The sequence below is a fragment of the Megascapheus bottae genome, chromosome 24 (assembly GCF_031878675.1).
Source record: "Megascapheus bottae isolate mThoBot1 chromosome 24, mThoBot2.hap1, whole genome shotgun sequence".
Classification (NCBI taxonomy): Eukaryota; Metazoa; Chordata; class Mammalia; order Rodentia; family Geomyidae; genus Megascapheus; species Megascapheus bottae.
The window spans coordinates 11,836,696-11,852,988 of NC_143532.1; the positions used below are offsets into that span (position 1 = coordinate 11,836,696).

The 16,293-nt window shown below is 44.6% G+C and overlaps 1 protein-coding gene across 1 annotated transcript in view; it reads right to left on the reverse strand.

Moving 5' to 3' along the window:
• Positions 1 to 16,293, reverse strand: part of Prmt7 (protein arginine methyltransferase 7) — a 36,444-nt gene that overhangs the window by 1,625 nt on the left and 18,526 nt on the right. Inside the window, exons 8-16 of the mRNA XM_090357388.1 lie at positions 15,918 to 16,045; positions 15,443 to 15,578; positions 14,047 to 14,130; positions 11,024 to 11,071; positions 9,680 to 9,769; positions 5,457 to 5,618; positions 3,842 to 3,916; positions 1,000 to 1,160; positions 175 to 271 (exon numbers count right to left, since the gene is read on the reverse strand). Of these exons, the coding sequence (XP_090213514.1) occupies positions 175 to 271; positions 1,000 to 1,160; positions 3,842 to 3,916; positions 5,457 to 5,618; positions 9,680 to 9,769; positions 11,024 to 11,071; positions 14,047 to 14,130; positions 15,443 to 15,578; positions 15,918 to 16,045 (981 nt within the window). The remainder of the gene's footprint in view (positions 1 to 174; positions 272 to 999; positions 1,161 to 3,841; positions 3,917 to 5,456; positions 5,619 to 9,679; positions 9,770 to 11,023; positions 11,072 to 14,046; positions 14,131 to 15,442; positions 15,579 to 15,917; positions 16,046 to 16,293) is intronic.

The window sequence follows — 16,293 nt, forward strand, 5'->3', positions numbered from 1 at the left end:
CTTCCTGCCAGTGTCTATCTCAGGCACCTTGTAGTAAGAATCAGCTACTCAGGGGCCAGGTGACCTGGCTCACAGAAAAGTCATCTTGTGGCCTGAGGACACAGGACAGGAAGACACAGAGCACAGGCAGGCAGTGCCTGCTCTGGAATCAGCACACACTGGGTCCAGTACTACCTTGTCTTCCAAAGGTTCCAGGAGGCCAGTGCTGACTGTGCTGTCTGGTGTCAGATGGTATTCCATCCAAAGAACGGCCCCGTGGCTCTTCCCAGGCCTGGGAGAGAGTGTTGGGTCAGAGAAAGGCACATAGATATGGGTAATTGGCCTTCCCTCTACTTTCCTAAAACTTCTGATCTTCACTACTGCCCTCCTGCCCTCTATACCCAGCTAGCTATCTAAGGTCCACACAGGCAAGACTGAGGAAGAGCAGCCACAGCTCATCAGATACCCAATCATTCCTTGCAGCCTGGCCAAGCAAGCACTCAGAGTAAACCCTGGGGCAGACCTGTGAGGCTGCACTGCCATTTCCCACTGGTTGAAGTCCCAGAGTAAACAGTGGAGCCCTGGCACTGAAGAAATGCTAGGCAACAGTCCAGGCAGACAGTAATGTTTGCCCCAGTCCATGCTCATAGTCTCCACTACCATAGGAGGAGCACTCCCTATGAAGAGAGCCAGAGAGCGGAGGGGGTCTCCCATGCCATGTGGCAAATAGCCTTCACCAATCATAACCTGCTTTAATTCCCAAGAGACTTCAGGAAAATGGGCCACAGAGTAACCATAGTAACCAAGCTCAGGTTTCTCTGCAATGATAACCAATAAGGAGGTTTCAGATAGGGGCCCCTTCCTTACACATACCTTGAGGCTGCAGGATATGCCACAAAGCAAGGACAGAAAAGATGAGATGAGGACATGAGGTCACTGAGTGGAGCAGATGATGTGTCTTGCGTGGCCAGTACCTCCTCCCAGTTCTCCACCCTAGCCCCCTCCAAACCCTCCACTCACGTCCTCAGCTCCAAGTAGCCCTCAGCATGCACAGACTGCTGGGGGACAGGCTGCTGAAAATCAAAGGTCAGGATCCGCTGGGGTGCAGAGAGGCTGTGACAGGGGTACTCCCACAGTGGGTGGGGCTCCGCCTCCTTGCTCTCCCGGAAATCCAGGGCCCGCTGAGAAGAAAAGGGGATTTGGAAGTCTGTAAAGATGGGCTGGGGACAGCCAGGGAAAATTACCCCTGTGCCCCAAGTCCCCCAAGGAAGGTGGTGAAGCCTCCTGTCCTCACAAAATGATGGCTTCTCCTTCTGCCCACCCAACAGCTACTCCTCAGTAGCCTTTGCCTTTCTTTAATTTTTCTTTTTTTTTTTTTTGGTGCCAGTCCTGAGGTTTTCTCAAGGCTAACTCTCTACCACTTGAGCCACAGCACCTCTTCTGGCTTTTTCTGTGTATGTGGTACCCAGGAATTGAACCAGGGCTTTGTGCATGCTAGGCAGGCACTCTACCACTAGGCCACATTTCTGGACCCTTTGCTTTTCTTTTTAAACCAGGGAGACATTGGTTCAGAGGACCAGACATCTATCTGAGTGAAATCATGTAGCAACTGGATACACACCCACTTGCTAATACTGATACTACAGTCATACATCCCTCCCTAGAGGCTAGGGGAAGACAGCCATGTAAACAAGCAAGCTTAGTACTGGGGAAAAACAGAGAAATCTCAGTTGGGAATGGGGCTGTGGCAGGCAGAAGTAGGACAGAGAAGCTACCTGGAAGAAGTGACTCCAGTCAGGATCTTACAGGTCCTAAGGACAAATACAAATGAACAGAATGGCTAGGAGATGGACCAAAGCCAAGCAGGCAGAGGAGGCTGGGGCAGCTCAGGGTGAGTGTAAAGGTAAGGAGACCTTTTCTGTGATGGACACATGGCCAGATTAAGGATCTACATGTTTCCTTGGAGAAGAAACTACGGACTAGAGGGACTCGATAAAGTTGACAGCAGGGATAGCACAACCTGGTGTCGGGTCCTGGAAACCTGAAAAGCAACTGCAAGTAATGACAGTACTGGCAGGGAGGAGCCTGGTCTGGGAGCAGTGGAAGGGTACAGTGGAGCAGCATGGACATTAAGTGGCCTGATGACACTCGGTCATCAGAAATAGTCACTGATCTGAACTATCTGGTCTGTGCTCAGAAGACACAGACATTGATAGACATTAACCTGGCACCAGACTGGCAATGACAGGAGCAGGAACAGGAGATAAACGATGTCCAGAAAGACAGGTGCTACTGGCTCATCTACCTACTCAGGAGGCTGATCCTGAGTAGTTCAAAGCCAGCCTATGCAGGAAAGTCCCTCAGACTCTCATCTCCAATTAACCACCAGAATAACCAGAAGTGGTGCTGTCCTTCAACGTGGTGGAGTGCTGGAGTTGAGCAAAAGAGCTCAGGGACAGCATTCAGGCCCCAAGTTCAAGTCCTACAACCAACAAACAAAAACAAAAAGATGCCTAGGAAGGAACGTAAGGAAAGGCACTTCTAGGTGCACGGATACTGAGTGGCAAACCAGGGAAACATGAGATAACAACAGAAAATGTCCACGAGGTATATTTAAAACTATAGGGAGGCCCCCTAGCACACATCTGTCAGCCCAGCAAGACAAGATGCTAAGATCAGGAAGACCATGCCTTCAAGACAGCCCGGGCAGAAAAGTCCACAAGACCCAAACGCAACAGAAAAAGTGTGTAATGGTGCATGCTTGTCATCACAGCAATAGCAGGAAGCACAAATAGGAAGACTGCTGTCCAGGTGGCCCAGGCAAAAAACATCCTGTCTCAAAAATAACCAAACCAAAAGGGTTGGTCATGGCTCAAATAGTAAAGTGTGTGAAGCACTGAATTCAAACCCTAGGACTACCCAAAAAAATTTCTTAAAGGTTTACTCACAATTTAGGTTCACACAGAAAAAACATAAACTAAAAGATAAGCAAGGGGTGGAAGTTAACGGCCACTTCTTGAAAGTACAGTTAACACTGAGGTACCCACTATCTCTTTTCTCTACTCTCCCCTTCTCTCTCTCTGTAGACTTTCTTAGTCACAAAAACGAGCCCATATCCTGCTGCCCTGTCCTTCCTATGACAACATACCATGATTCTCTCCACCTCAAATTCAACATACTGTTGCTGCCATAACTGCCCTGAGTTCTGGGTTATGCAGCCCTGGGTGGTTACTCACTTCTGTCTGATAACCACGGAACTGCTAACATCTGTTACATAACCCTGAAATCCTTCCCCACACTCCACCACTCTTTTTTTTTTTTTTTTTTAATTTATTTTTTGTAAGTCGTGGGGCTTGAACTCTGGGCCTGGGAGCTTTCCCTGAGCTCAGCTCAAGGCTAGTGTTCTGCCACTTGAGCCACAGTGCCACTTCCTCCTCCAGCACTCTCTTATAGGACAGAATCCTCAGAATGAAAATGACTGCCATAGAAGGTAACCACATTATCTATTGAAAGGTTGTTTTAATAGAAAAAAGCTGCTAGTGCTTGCAGAAGCAGCTCTAATGGTGTGGTGATACTTCTGTTAGCTGATTTCTTTTGGGGGCTAGTGCTAGGTCTTAAACTTGGGCCCTGTGTTCTTGCTCTGCCCGCCCCGCTCCCCCTTTTTCCCAAAGACAGTGCTCAGGCCCTGAATTCAAGTCCCAGGTCTGGAAAAAAAAAAAAAAAAAAGAATGGGCCTAAGAATAGACACCTAGTACCACACTATGATTCTCAGGTTAACATTCACGCTGGACAGAGTAAAATAGTGAGACCTGCCTATAGTTATGTAGAAAGGGTAGGTAGGTCAGTGCTCAGTTATGCCTACCTTAATCATGTCATCCATGATGTGCACATCAAAGCCTTCACAATCACCACAGGGGCTCCGGATCCGCCACAGGTCCTATGGAGAAAGAACAGCCCTATCTATACCCACCAGAGCCACAAGAAAGTAAGGCAACAAGAACAAAAAAAATTAGGAGGCCAGCAAGAACCAGGGGTACATCTTGGTGCTCTTATACAACTGAAACTAAGAGTCCCAGAACCAAAAGGATGCAGAAATCAAAAAGCCAGTGTTTCTGTGACAAAAATGGAATGTCAAAAAATCCTTTCCTCTAAGAAGACAGTCACCTGGAGGTTTTAGAGGAACAAGTTGGTGCTTGTTGTCCACACCATTTCTAGACACCACTGCAAAGCCAGTGTCTGCAAATAAGAGTATGAGATGATAGGAGGAATAGGCCAAGAAGCATGCTCTGGCCACTTCTGTTTGTCTTCTATCTCCTGGAACATATGCCTGGGGCAAATGTCCTTCTCCACACTCCCTCTCTGGCCATGAAAAGTAAAATTCCTACATAAATTTAACCAGGTAAATAATGCTGAAGAAATGCTCAGGAAACAAGTGAGAAACTCACTTGTTTTCAGGCTAGCCTAAAGTCCAGACTGGCCTAAATCCACTATGTAACCCACAATAACCACAAACATAATATTCCTGCCTTAGCCTCCCAAGCACTAGGATTATAGGAATATGCCATCACATTTGGCTTAGACAGAGCCAGTCCTGGGACTTGAACTCAGGGCTTAAGCACTATCCCTGAGCTTCTATTTGCTCAAGGCTAGCACTCCACACTTGAGCCACAGTACGAGTTCAAGCCTTTTCTGTTTATGTGATACTGAGGAATAAACGCAGGGCTCCATGAATGGTAGGCATTCTACCACTAAGCCACATTCCCAGGCCCCTTTTAAAAGAAACAAAGAACTATCAAGTGCAATCCATTCTAATTTCAGGTTTAAAAACATTTCAAAATACTGTTTTTTTTGTTTTGTTTTGTTTGCCAGTCCTGGGGCTTAAACTCAGGGCCTGGGCAATGTCCTTTGATTTCCTCAAAAGTAGTGCTCCACCACTTGAGCCATGGCATCACTCCCAACCTTTTCTGTGCATGTGGTATTTAGGAATGGAACCCAGAGCTTTGTGCATGCGAGGCAAGCCAGGCCCTCAAAATCCTTTTAACAAAACAACAAGATGCCTCTTCTCAAAATGACTTTGTGACTCTGCTTTGATGAGAAAATTAAAACAAGGCATTGAAGTTTCTTCCTGTATAAAGAAGCTGAGTCCCCATCTCTGAACACTTTAACAACTGGAGCCTCGGCTCTTAACGAGAGCAGAGCAAGCTGCACAGCATTTCTTCTAAAATGCTTAATTTATATTCTTTAATTATTCTGATAAGCTACAATTGTAAAATGACAACACACAGCCATTTCTATTTTGTATGTCAAATTATTTCTTTTTAAAGATACAAGCTGCCTCCATTCAGCCTCATGGAGCACTGATATAGAAAAAGGGCCCACATTGTTCCACTTGCACCCAAGAACACAGACTCCCCACTCTCCTCTTGCTTGGTTCTAGTTGCTTCCCCCCCTCCCCCAAAGCCCGCTGGGTGGCCTACCTTGAACTCCACAATCATGGCGTACAGTGAGGCAGCCTGAGGCATCACCACAGCACCAGGCCCCAGGTGCTGGTCCACGGCAGTGCGGACATACCAGAAGTACAAGTTGTGCCACGGCAGGAGGCTGGTTGTGAAGAAGGGCTCACCCAAGAGGAGGGAGACCTGGTGACCAGAGCAGGAAGCAGGACTCAGGTGTCAGAAGTGCTCAACTGACAAGTGAAGGGCAGATCACCAGGTTCACAAGAACATGGAAGGAACAGGCCATTCAGTCAGTCAGTCAGTCAATAACGCAAGCCACGTCTGTACCAGCCCCTGAAGATACAAACAAGAGAAAGATACGAGTACTGATCTCAGGAATGAAGAACAGAAGAAGCTATCCTCATATGACAGGAGCAAGGAAGAGGCATGTGAGGCTCCAGAAGTCATGATGTGCCAAGGAAGGCATCTAGGATGATTATCTTGCCCATCTCCATTTAAAGCTGCATTCCCCACTTATCAAGACTGGATGCTGTCACCATTACTAGGCTTAAGCACTATATAGAGATACTGGCAGCATGATACCCCAGCACCTAACACCTAGCACAAAGCCTGTTAGGGCAGGTGTTCAGTAAGCATTTGCTGAAAAGCTAACTAGACACATGATGGTGAGTCAAAAGGTAGAGTGATAGGTAGAGATAAAACAAAGGTATATGCAGGAGCAAGACCTTCCTGGAGCTTCCTGGAGTACAGAGGACATTAACTGTGAAGGGGAGGTAAGAGGTGCAGGCAAGAGCCAGATCACCCAAAGGCAACTGATGACAGGTTAAAGGGGCTCAACTCACTCTGGAGGCAAGAATTCACCAGGGTTTAAAATAAGAACTACAGCTGAGGGCCAATGGTTCATGCTTATAATCCTAGCTAGTCAGGAGGCTGAGATCTGAAGATCAAGGTTCAAAGCCAGCCTGGGCATGAAAGTCCATGAGACTTTTATTTCCAATTAACCACCAGAAAACTGGAAGTAGCACTGTGGCTCAAAGTGGTAGAGTGCTAGCCTTGAGCTGAAGAGCTCAGGGAGCTCCCAGGCCCAAAGTTCAAGCTCCATGACTGACGAAAATAAAATAAAATAAGGACTACATTTTAAAAGACCTTTCAAGGACTGTAAAGTATGTGGGGAAGTCCTAGAAATGGAGCTAGGGACCACATGTTCCATAGATGAAAGCTTCTGCAACATTCAGTCCAGGGGTGAGAGGATGTAGATGCACAAAGGGAAGAGAGGAAGCCAGGAAAGACTGACTCCTCAGAGCCGAGAATGGGGAGAAGTAGAAACACCAGAAGAACAAAGTCAGTCTCGAGTACTTCCCTGATGCTTACCCCTGTACAAATGCCTACCCTTATTATTTCCACTCAGCTCTACTATTTCTACTCTATTGTGATGTAAGACCTAGCCAATGCCACAGAAAGGGCTTTGCAAATTTAATTATCTTCTAAACACCCGTGACATCAGGATCTAAGAAGACATCTAAGAGATCTTAGAAGATATCCAAACATGTATCTGAATGTTCATAATACCACTATTCTTTTTTTTTTTTTTGCCAGTCCTGGGCTTGAGCTCAGGGCGTGAGCACTGTCCTTGGACTTTCTCAAGGCTACAGCTCTACCGCTTGAGCCTCAGCATCACTTCCGGCTTTTTTTCCCCTTATATGTGGTACCGAGGAATCGAACCCAGGTCTTGGTGCATGCTAGGCAAGCACTCTACCAGTAGACCAAACCCCCGGCCATAATACCACTATTCATAAGAGCCATAAAGTAGAAGTAGTATAAATGTCCATCAATTAATAAACGAATAAATAAAATATGTAAGATCCATATAATATGGACGATAGCCCAGCAATAAAGAGAAGTAGATCAGTCATAATGGCACACTCTGGTTTGTAACCCCAGCTACCTGGGCTGGACATCAATGGCTATGTACTCAGGATGCTGAGATCTGAAAATTATAGTTCAAATTCAAGTTTGCCAGGAAAGTCTGTAAGTCTCTTATCTCCAATTAACCACCAAAAATCCATAGGGGGAGCTGTAACTCAAGTTGTAAATGTCAGCCTTTAACAAAAAAAAACAACGGACAGCACATAGGCTCTGAGTTCAAACCCTGTACCAGAAAACACACACACACACACACACACACACACACACACACACACACACACACACACACACACACACACACACACAGTACAGCAGCTTGGGAGGTAGGAAGATTTGGTTGTAGGTCAGTTCAACATTGGCACAAGCCCCCGCTGCATCTAAAAATCAAATAAAAATGTAAAGACAAGGGGTGGAGCTCAACAGTGACTTCCTAGTAAACTCAAGACACTAAATTCAATTCCTAGTACAGCAGGAAATGAAGTATGGATTTATGTTACAATCTGGATGATACTTGAAAGTAGAACACAAAGTGGGAGAAGTCAGACACAAAGGGATATATATATATATACATATATATATGTACATATATATTACACGCATATATATATGTAATTCCCTTTGTATGATTTGCTCAAAATAGGTAAATTCAAGTAGACTAGTGATTGTCTTAGGGCTAGAAAGATTGGAATAATAAGAGCAACCATTAAGGGAAGGAGAGAGCCATAGAAAGTGTTTTAGGAGCCAGGCATGGTGCCTCACACATGTAATCCTAGCTACTCAGGAGGCTGAGATCTAAGGACCGCAGTTCAAAGCCAGCCCAGGCACAAAAGACTGTAAAATGCTTATCTCCAATTAACCACCAGAAAACCTAAGTGGTGCTGTGGCTCAAGGGGTAGGGTGGTAGCCTTGAGCTGAAGAGCTCAGGGACACGCCCAGGCCCAGAGTTCAAGTCCTACAACCAACCAAAAAAAAGAAAAAAAGGAAAGTGCTTGGAAAATTTGTTCTAGAAATGATGTGGTTATAGTTACACCTTATGCATATACATGAGTAAGTTGTATGGTTTATGAATTGTATCATAAAGCTATTTACATTAAAAAGCATGAGGAGAAATGGGCAAGAGACTTGAAAAGGCATTTCATGAAACAATACCTATAAACAGCTAATAAGAGCTCTAGCCTTGAGAAAGCCCAAGGACAGTGCTCAGGCTGAGTTCAAGCCCCAGGACTGGGGGAAAAAAAAAAAAAAAAAACACTGGAATAAAATCACTCTATACCTACTGCAATGGTTATAGTGAAAATGTAGCAAGTGTTGGTAAGGGGAAGTTTGATGAAGCCACCATGGATGGCACTTTAGCTGTTTCTTAAGCATAATTAATTACCATAGGGTCCAGTAGACAGATAAATCAAACTTGGCAAATTGATATTATAGAATATTATTCAGCATTAAAAGGAACAAAAATAGGGCCGGGAGCATAGCCTAGTCGTAAGAGTGCTTGGCTAGCATGCAAGAAGCCCTGGATTCGATTCTTTGGTACCACATACGAAGAAAAAGCTAGAAGTGGCACTGTGGCTCATATGGCAGATAGCATGCACTTAGCAAAAAGTGACCAAGGACAGTGACCTGTCCCTGAATTCAAGTTCCAGGATTGGCAAAAAAGAAAAAACACTAAATATTACAGTATTTCACTTTTGTAAAATGATCAGAAATGGCAAATGCGTGGAGGCAGACGCCATAAGAGCAACTGCCTGGCTCCTGAATTGGCTGACTATAAATATAGGCTCCTAGGAGTTTGGTGGAAATACGCTAAAACTGGATTATAGCTGCGATAAGAATACATAGAGGAGGAACAAGATAGTAGGACTGAGTGAAAGAGACAAACATAAAAGAGACTAAAGAACCAGAAAGAAAAGAACAAAGAAAACGTAGGACAAGCAGCCTGACATAAATGCCTAGTAACTCCAAAGTCCCTGGTAGGAGCAGTTCTGGTGGCTGGAAGAGCAGCTGTGGTAGGACACGATGTAAACAGGAAGAAGTGAAGTGGGATGCTATGAAGGAAAAAGGGGAGAGCACACTATGCTTAACTCCAACAGACAGTTCTGCCCTCCCCTAAGAGATGGATAAGCCCAAGTTGAGAGGAGTATAGTTTTGTTTTTGATGGGCCTCTCTCTGCAAAACGTCCTCACAGTGGCAAGGTTTCAACTGGTGAGTTAGCTGAGAAACATCACACACCAAGAGGCCCAGAGGACAGTTGGGAGGTAAGGCAACCGCAGCACTGGGCTCATGTGGCCCCAGAATGACCCAAAGCACCTGCTCCTTACCTTCTTACCCTCCAGGTCTTCAGAAGTTAGCAACTCGGGTCGTTTCTCAATGATACTAATTTTATCTTCCAAATGGTTAGTCTTGAAGATCTTAGAAAGAAAGCAATGTGATTGTGTTCATTGTATTTATAATAAAGTATTTTGGTCCAGGAGGGTGGGGGAAACTTAGGCTGAAGGTGGTAGGGTTCCTGCCTAGTGTGCTTGAGGTCATGAGTTTGATGCAAAGAAGAGGAAAAGGGAGGGGAAGAAAAAGGAAAAAAGGAAAGAAGGAAAAGAAGAAGAGAAAGGAAAAGAGGGAAGGGGAAGGGAGAGAGAAGAGGAAAGGGGAAACAGGGAGGGAAAGGAGGGGAAAAACAAATATATCTCAAATATATCTCAAAATTGCAGTCTCTACTTTTGAATTATCTGGCCAAAAGGCTCTAGAGCACCAAGTTGTTGTGCAGTAGCTCCTACAGATCGAGAATGGGATCATGAACAAAAGATTCTCTTGGCACTTCTTCCATTTGTGGTGGAGGTAGATTACCCTCCTGTCAGACCAGCATGGCCAAGCAGAGAAGTACCATCTCCAGTTGGGCTCTCAGGGACTCCTTGGACACTGGGAGCCCCAAGAAGCTGAAGGAATTTTATGAAAAGTAAGGAAAGCCTACATTGAAAAGTTACAAAACCAAAGCAGAATCCAAGCACCTGCAGCCCAAAGGGCTTCTATGTCAGCACTTCAGGGAAGAGCCATAGCCGCAAGGAAGAACTTTCAATATAGTAGCTACTTAAGCCAGGAACTGGTGGCTCACACCTGTAATCCTAGCTACTCAGAAGGCTGAGATGTGAGGATCTCAGTTCAAAGCCAGTCCAGGCACTAAAGACATGAGACTCTTTATCTCCAATTAATCATTAGAGAAAACGAAGTGGTGCTGTGGCTCAAGGGGTAGGGCGGTAGCCTTGAGCTGAAGATCTGAGGGACAACACCCAGGCCCAGAGTTTAAGCCCCACGACCAACACTACCACCACCAAAATACAAAAAAAAAAAGGGGGGGGAGCGCTGGGAGTTTGGCCTAGTGGTAGAGTGCTTGCCTAGTGATAGAGTGCTTGCCTAGCATACACAAAGACCTGGGTTCGATTCCTCGGTACCACATACATAGAAAAAGAGAAGTGATGCTGAGGCTCAGTGGTAGAGCTTTAGCCTTGAGAAAGTTCAAGGACAGTGCCCTGAGCTCAAGCCCAGGACTGGCAAAAAAAATACACACACACACACACAAGCTTTTGTCAGTTTCTTGGTTCAACTTGCTGCAAAACCACCTGTCCCACAGGAAGACATAACAGATCCCCTTATCAACATTTATCACTCACCTTTTTCATCAGTTTGTGGGACGCTGATGAACTCTCAATGGTAAATACCTAAAAAGAACATCACTATATGAGTTATTAAGAATGGACCTAACATATGAAGAAATACAAGAAAGAGGTGCTATCCTATTGATAATAGCCAAGCGATGGAAACAACCCAGATGCCCCACTACAGATGAATGGATAGAAAAAAATGTGGTGCATATATATAATGTAATTCTACATAGCCACCAGACAAAATAATGGCATTCACTGGGAAGTGGATGAATTAGAGCAAATCATGTTGACTGAGATAAGCCAAGGCCAACGGAACAAAAGGCAAATGTTCTTCTTGATATCTGGATATTAGATCCAAACAGTACAAGAGCAATGACTCAATACTTGAGTACTCCAGGTCATTGACGTGAACTTGGAGATATAAATGTAATAACATAGACATATGATGGGATATATATATATTCTACAGACATATTGGTATATAAATCGATATGCATCTATGACATACAAACTCTCAGCTTAATTTTAACTTTGTGTTTAAATTTGTTAGTGATTGCATATAGATTCCATTCTTGAATACTTGTTAAACTTGACATTTAAAATATGATGTAAAAAATCAGTGTTAATAAAATATTTTAATTAAAAAAGGGGTGACATCAGTCATGATGCACTGTACTTAAATGAAAATATAATTTGGAAGAAACAAAACAAAACAAAAACAGAAGCTAGATGCTGATGGCTCATGCCTAGAATCCTAGCAACTCAGGAGGGTGAGATCTGAGAATCACAGTTTGAAGCCAGCCTAGGAGAAAAGTCCCTGTGAGACTCTAATCTCCAATTAATCACTCCAAAACTGGAAGTGGTACCGTGTCTCAAGTGGTAGAGTGCTCACCTTGAGTACAAAGTTTGAGGATAGCACCCAGGCCCTCAGTTCAAGCCCCACAATGAGGAAAAAACAAAACAAAAACAGAAATTCAAGATGAAAATGTGATAAGACCATTCCAAGTGAAGATACCACCTGAACAATTATGTCTATATTCAGTATTTACCTGGGACAACACCTACACTGAGCAATAACCAGAGCAGAATGGCCCACAAAAATTCCTAGGTTGGTTGGGGCGAGGTGGCTCACACCTGTAATCCTAGCTACTCAGGAGGTGAAATCTGAGGATTAAGGTTCAAAGACAGCCCAGGCACAAAAGAACTAAGACTCTTATCTTCAATTAACCTCTAGAAAACTGGGAAGTGGGACTTGGCTCAAGGGTAGAGTGGTAGCCTTGAGCTGAAGAGCTCAGAGACAGCACCTAGACCAAACTCAATCCCCATGACCCATAAGGAAAAAAAAAAAATCCCTAGGCTGCTGCTCCCTGGTGATAGGAAGAACTTGACTACTGGCCTCACATACAGGCATGAAAATCCTTCAGCTTCCAAGCCAAGCCAGTAGCACATGACAGATGCATTTGCAAAAATGCATGTATGCAGACAATACAATGCCCTTTTTTGTTTTAGAAAAGAAAAAGAAAAAAACAGGCACCAGTGGCTTACTTCTGTATTCCTAGCTCTCAGGAAGCTGAGATCTAGAGGATTACAAAGCCATTCTAAGTAGTAAAGTTTACAAGACTCTATTCTAAACTAATCAGCAAAAAAATGGGCTGGTGACTTGGCTCAAGTGGTAAAACATTAGCCAAACAAGGAAGGAATCAAGTAAGCACAAGACCCTGAGTTCAAATAAAATGGCCCAAGCCAGATGTTGGTGGCTCACATTTGTACCCTAGCTGAGATCTGAGAATCACAGTTCAAAGCCAGTACTGGCAGGAAAGTCTGTGAAACTCTTATCTCCAATTAACCACCAGAAAAATAGAAGTGGCATTGTGGGTCAAAGTGGTAGACTGCTAGCCTTGAGCTGAAAAGCTCAAGGACAGTGCTCAGGCCCTGAGTTCAAGCCCCCTGACTGACAAAAACAAACAAAAATCTAGAGTCTGGCTGGGAATTTGGCCTAGTGGTAGAGTACTTGCTTAGCATACACAAAGACCTGGGTTCGATTCCTCGGTACCACATACATAGAAAAAGCCAGAAGTGGTATTTGTGGCTCAAGTGGTAGAGCTCTAGCCTTGAGAAAGCCCAAGGACAGTGTTCAGGCCCTGAGTTCAAGGCCCAGGACTAGCAAAAAAACAAAAAACAAAAAACACCACCACCAACAAAAACATACCTAGAGCCCAAGGCTCATGCCTGTAATCCTAGCTACTGAGAACATTGAGATCCAAAGATAGAAGTTTAAAGCCAGCCAAGCAGGAAAGACTCTTTAACTATAAAACACCATAAAGGGGCCAGGAGTTTGGCTTAGTGGTTAAAGTGCTTGCCTAGCATGCATGAAAATCCGGGTTCGATTCCTTGGTACCACATACATAAGAAAAAAAAAAGCTGGAAGTGGTGCTGAGGCTCAAGTGGTAGAGCTCTAGCCTTGAGAAAAGTCCAAGGACAATGCTCAGGCCCTGAGTTCAAGCCCAGGACTGGCAAAAAAAAAAACACCATAAAAACAAAAGTGGAGCTGTAGCTCAAGTAGGAGAGCACCAGACAAGCAAAAAAGCTCAAAGATAGTGTTCAAGCCTGAGTTCAAGGTCAAGACTGGTAAGCATGTACATGCACACTAAAAATTAAATAAATAAAAGGACCCAGTACTGGCATGACTGTGTGCATACACATATACAGAAACACACAAGAAAAATGAAATGTGTGTTTGGGGGATAGGAGAAACAGACAGACAAGAGAGACAGAGGAACTACCTTTAAGAAGCTATTTGAAAGACATGTGTCTGAGCTGCGAATGTGGTTTAGTGGTAGAGTGCTTGCCTAGCATGCATGAAGAACTGGATTTGATTCCTCAGTACCACATAAATAGAAAAAGCCAGAAATGGCACTGTGGCTAAGTGGTAGAGGGTTAGCCTTTAGCAAAAGAAACTCAGAGACAGGTTCCAGGCCCTGAGTTCAAGCCCCCAAACTGTCAATCAATCAATCGCATGTGTCTAGTACCTGCTCTGCCCCAAGGTGATGGGCCAGCATGGAGAGCAGGCTTCCATCACTGACACAGAGGCAGATGCTGTCTGGGGTCAGCACCTGTAAGAAAAGAATAGGCTCAATATCAACACCTGTAAGACAAGCACAGGCTCAATATAAATACAGGTTTACTTAGTTGGTCTCAGACTTCAATCCATCCTCCTCACCACTAAGATGGATCATCAGGGCATCCATGCTATCTTGTCTGTCTCTTGGGTCCATGCAATAAGCAGCCCTGATCTTTACTCATCTCTTCCCTTGTTCATTGTCAGAAAATCCCCAATTCAGCCAGAAGGCTAGCCAAATGCCTGCCCCACTTGAAGGAATCTACCTCCCAATCTTTGTCAACAGGGTTATTCTCTATCCTATGTGTTCTCAAGTGACTCCTCATAGGCAAAGGACCTTTATGGACCACAGACTCCTCAGTCAGTAACTTGGGACAGCATGGATCCTTCCTCTCCCTGCAAAATGTATGCATGCTTTCACATACAGGCACACTGTTTTTGTACCCAGCTCCAAGGAGTGCAGAAGAACTCTTCCAAAGGCCACGTAAGATCTCCAGTAGGGGCCGGGAGCTTGGCCTAGTGGTAGAGTGTGTGCCTAGAATGCACAAAGACCTGGGTTTGATTCCTTGGTACCACATACATAGAAAAAGCCAGAAGTGGCGCTTTGGCTCAAGTGGTAGAGCACTAGCCTTAAGAAAGCCCAAGGACAGAGCTCAGGCCCTGATTCAAATCCCAGGACAGGCAAAAAAAAAAAAAAAAGATCCCCAGCAGTATCCCTTTGCTACAAAAGCAGCAAGAAGCAAAAGTTTTCAGGCCAGATTTACATGTTAAAATTTTTTTAGAAAGGTGCAACAGAGAGTTGAGACATGGGGTAGTCAAGAGTCATTGGCTCAGCTACACCAACTGCTGGTGATCACAGAGGCAGTGTCTAGTAAGACAAGCAGGGGAAAGAATCCTAAAGGAGCTCTTGCAGAAGCCAGAAAATAAGCCCCTTGGAAATCCAGAACAAGCTCTCTGCCTCTAGATTTAGGTGCCTATTCCACACACAGCCAGCTGAAAATCACTTAGATGAGGGAACACAGAAAACAAAATTCAGGCTGGGAATGTGGCTTAATGGTAGAGTGTTTGCCGAGCATGCATGAATCCCTGGTTCATTTCCTAAGTACCACATAGACAGAAAAAATTAGAAATGGCACTGTGGGTCAAGTGTCACTTGAATGCCACTAGAGTGCTAGTATTGAGCAAAAGAAACTCTAGGACAGTGCCCAGGCCCCAAGTTTAAGCCCCAGGACTGGAAAAAAAGAAAAAGAAAACAAAACTAGCAAATCACAGGCCGAGTGCTGGGGTGCTTGGGCTGGGGTACTTACAGTCCTCAAAGCCTGAGCATACTGATCAGTTCTGTCCTGATCATTAATCTCGCCAAATCGAGGCCGGTTCCAGAGCAGATGAGCCTGGCAGTCACACACAGGACGCATTTGGTGGACTTTCCCATTCTCTTCAGGGCTAGGTCAAGAAAGGAAAAACCAGAGAAAAGTGATTAAACATGAACCATAAGATGCCAGAAAGTGTGAGGGCATGTATAGGTCTCTAGAAGACCCAAGTTAGAACACCAGTTCCCAAGCAGGCATAGCATCCAGACTTTCATGTCACCCAAGCAAGGCATAGCAACCCATGACAACTTATTCCTGATTATACACAAACGTGTATATCCTTTGTTCTTATTTTATTTTATTCAGGTATGTATCACTCTGCTTTCATCTATGCAGGGTTTGTACATGGAAAATGTACACTAATGTGCAGTCTCTAAGAAGCCCCAGTCCTCTACTCCAACGTTTGGCATACCTGGTCCTTTGAAGACTATACCATACACAGTAGTCATCATGGTGGGCGACCAAGCAGAGGGTGGCACCCTGCACAACAGATTCCTCTTGTGGCAAGAAATACACACATTGCATCCAGTGGTCCCGCCACTAAAGTGGGGAGCAGAGAGAGAGAGAGCAGTTACCAAGCTATAAGGAGAGTAGTAATTCTAACCCAGGGACCGAAAGCCAAGCTAATATGAAAGGAGACATGGTACCCAGCTGAGACCCTGTTGTAAAGAACGCTAAAATAAAAAACTTGTAGGTCTCTCTCACTATTGGGGTTGCTTTCCAAATATGAGTTTTTGTGAATGCTTAATCTTTCTTTTAATTATTTTACCAGTATCACAGTCTGTGAG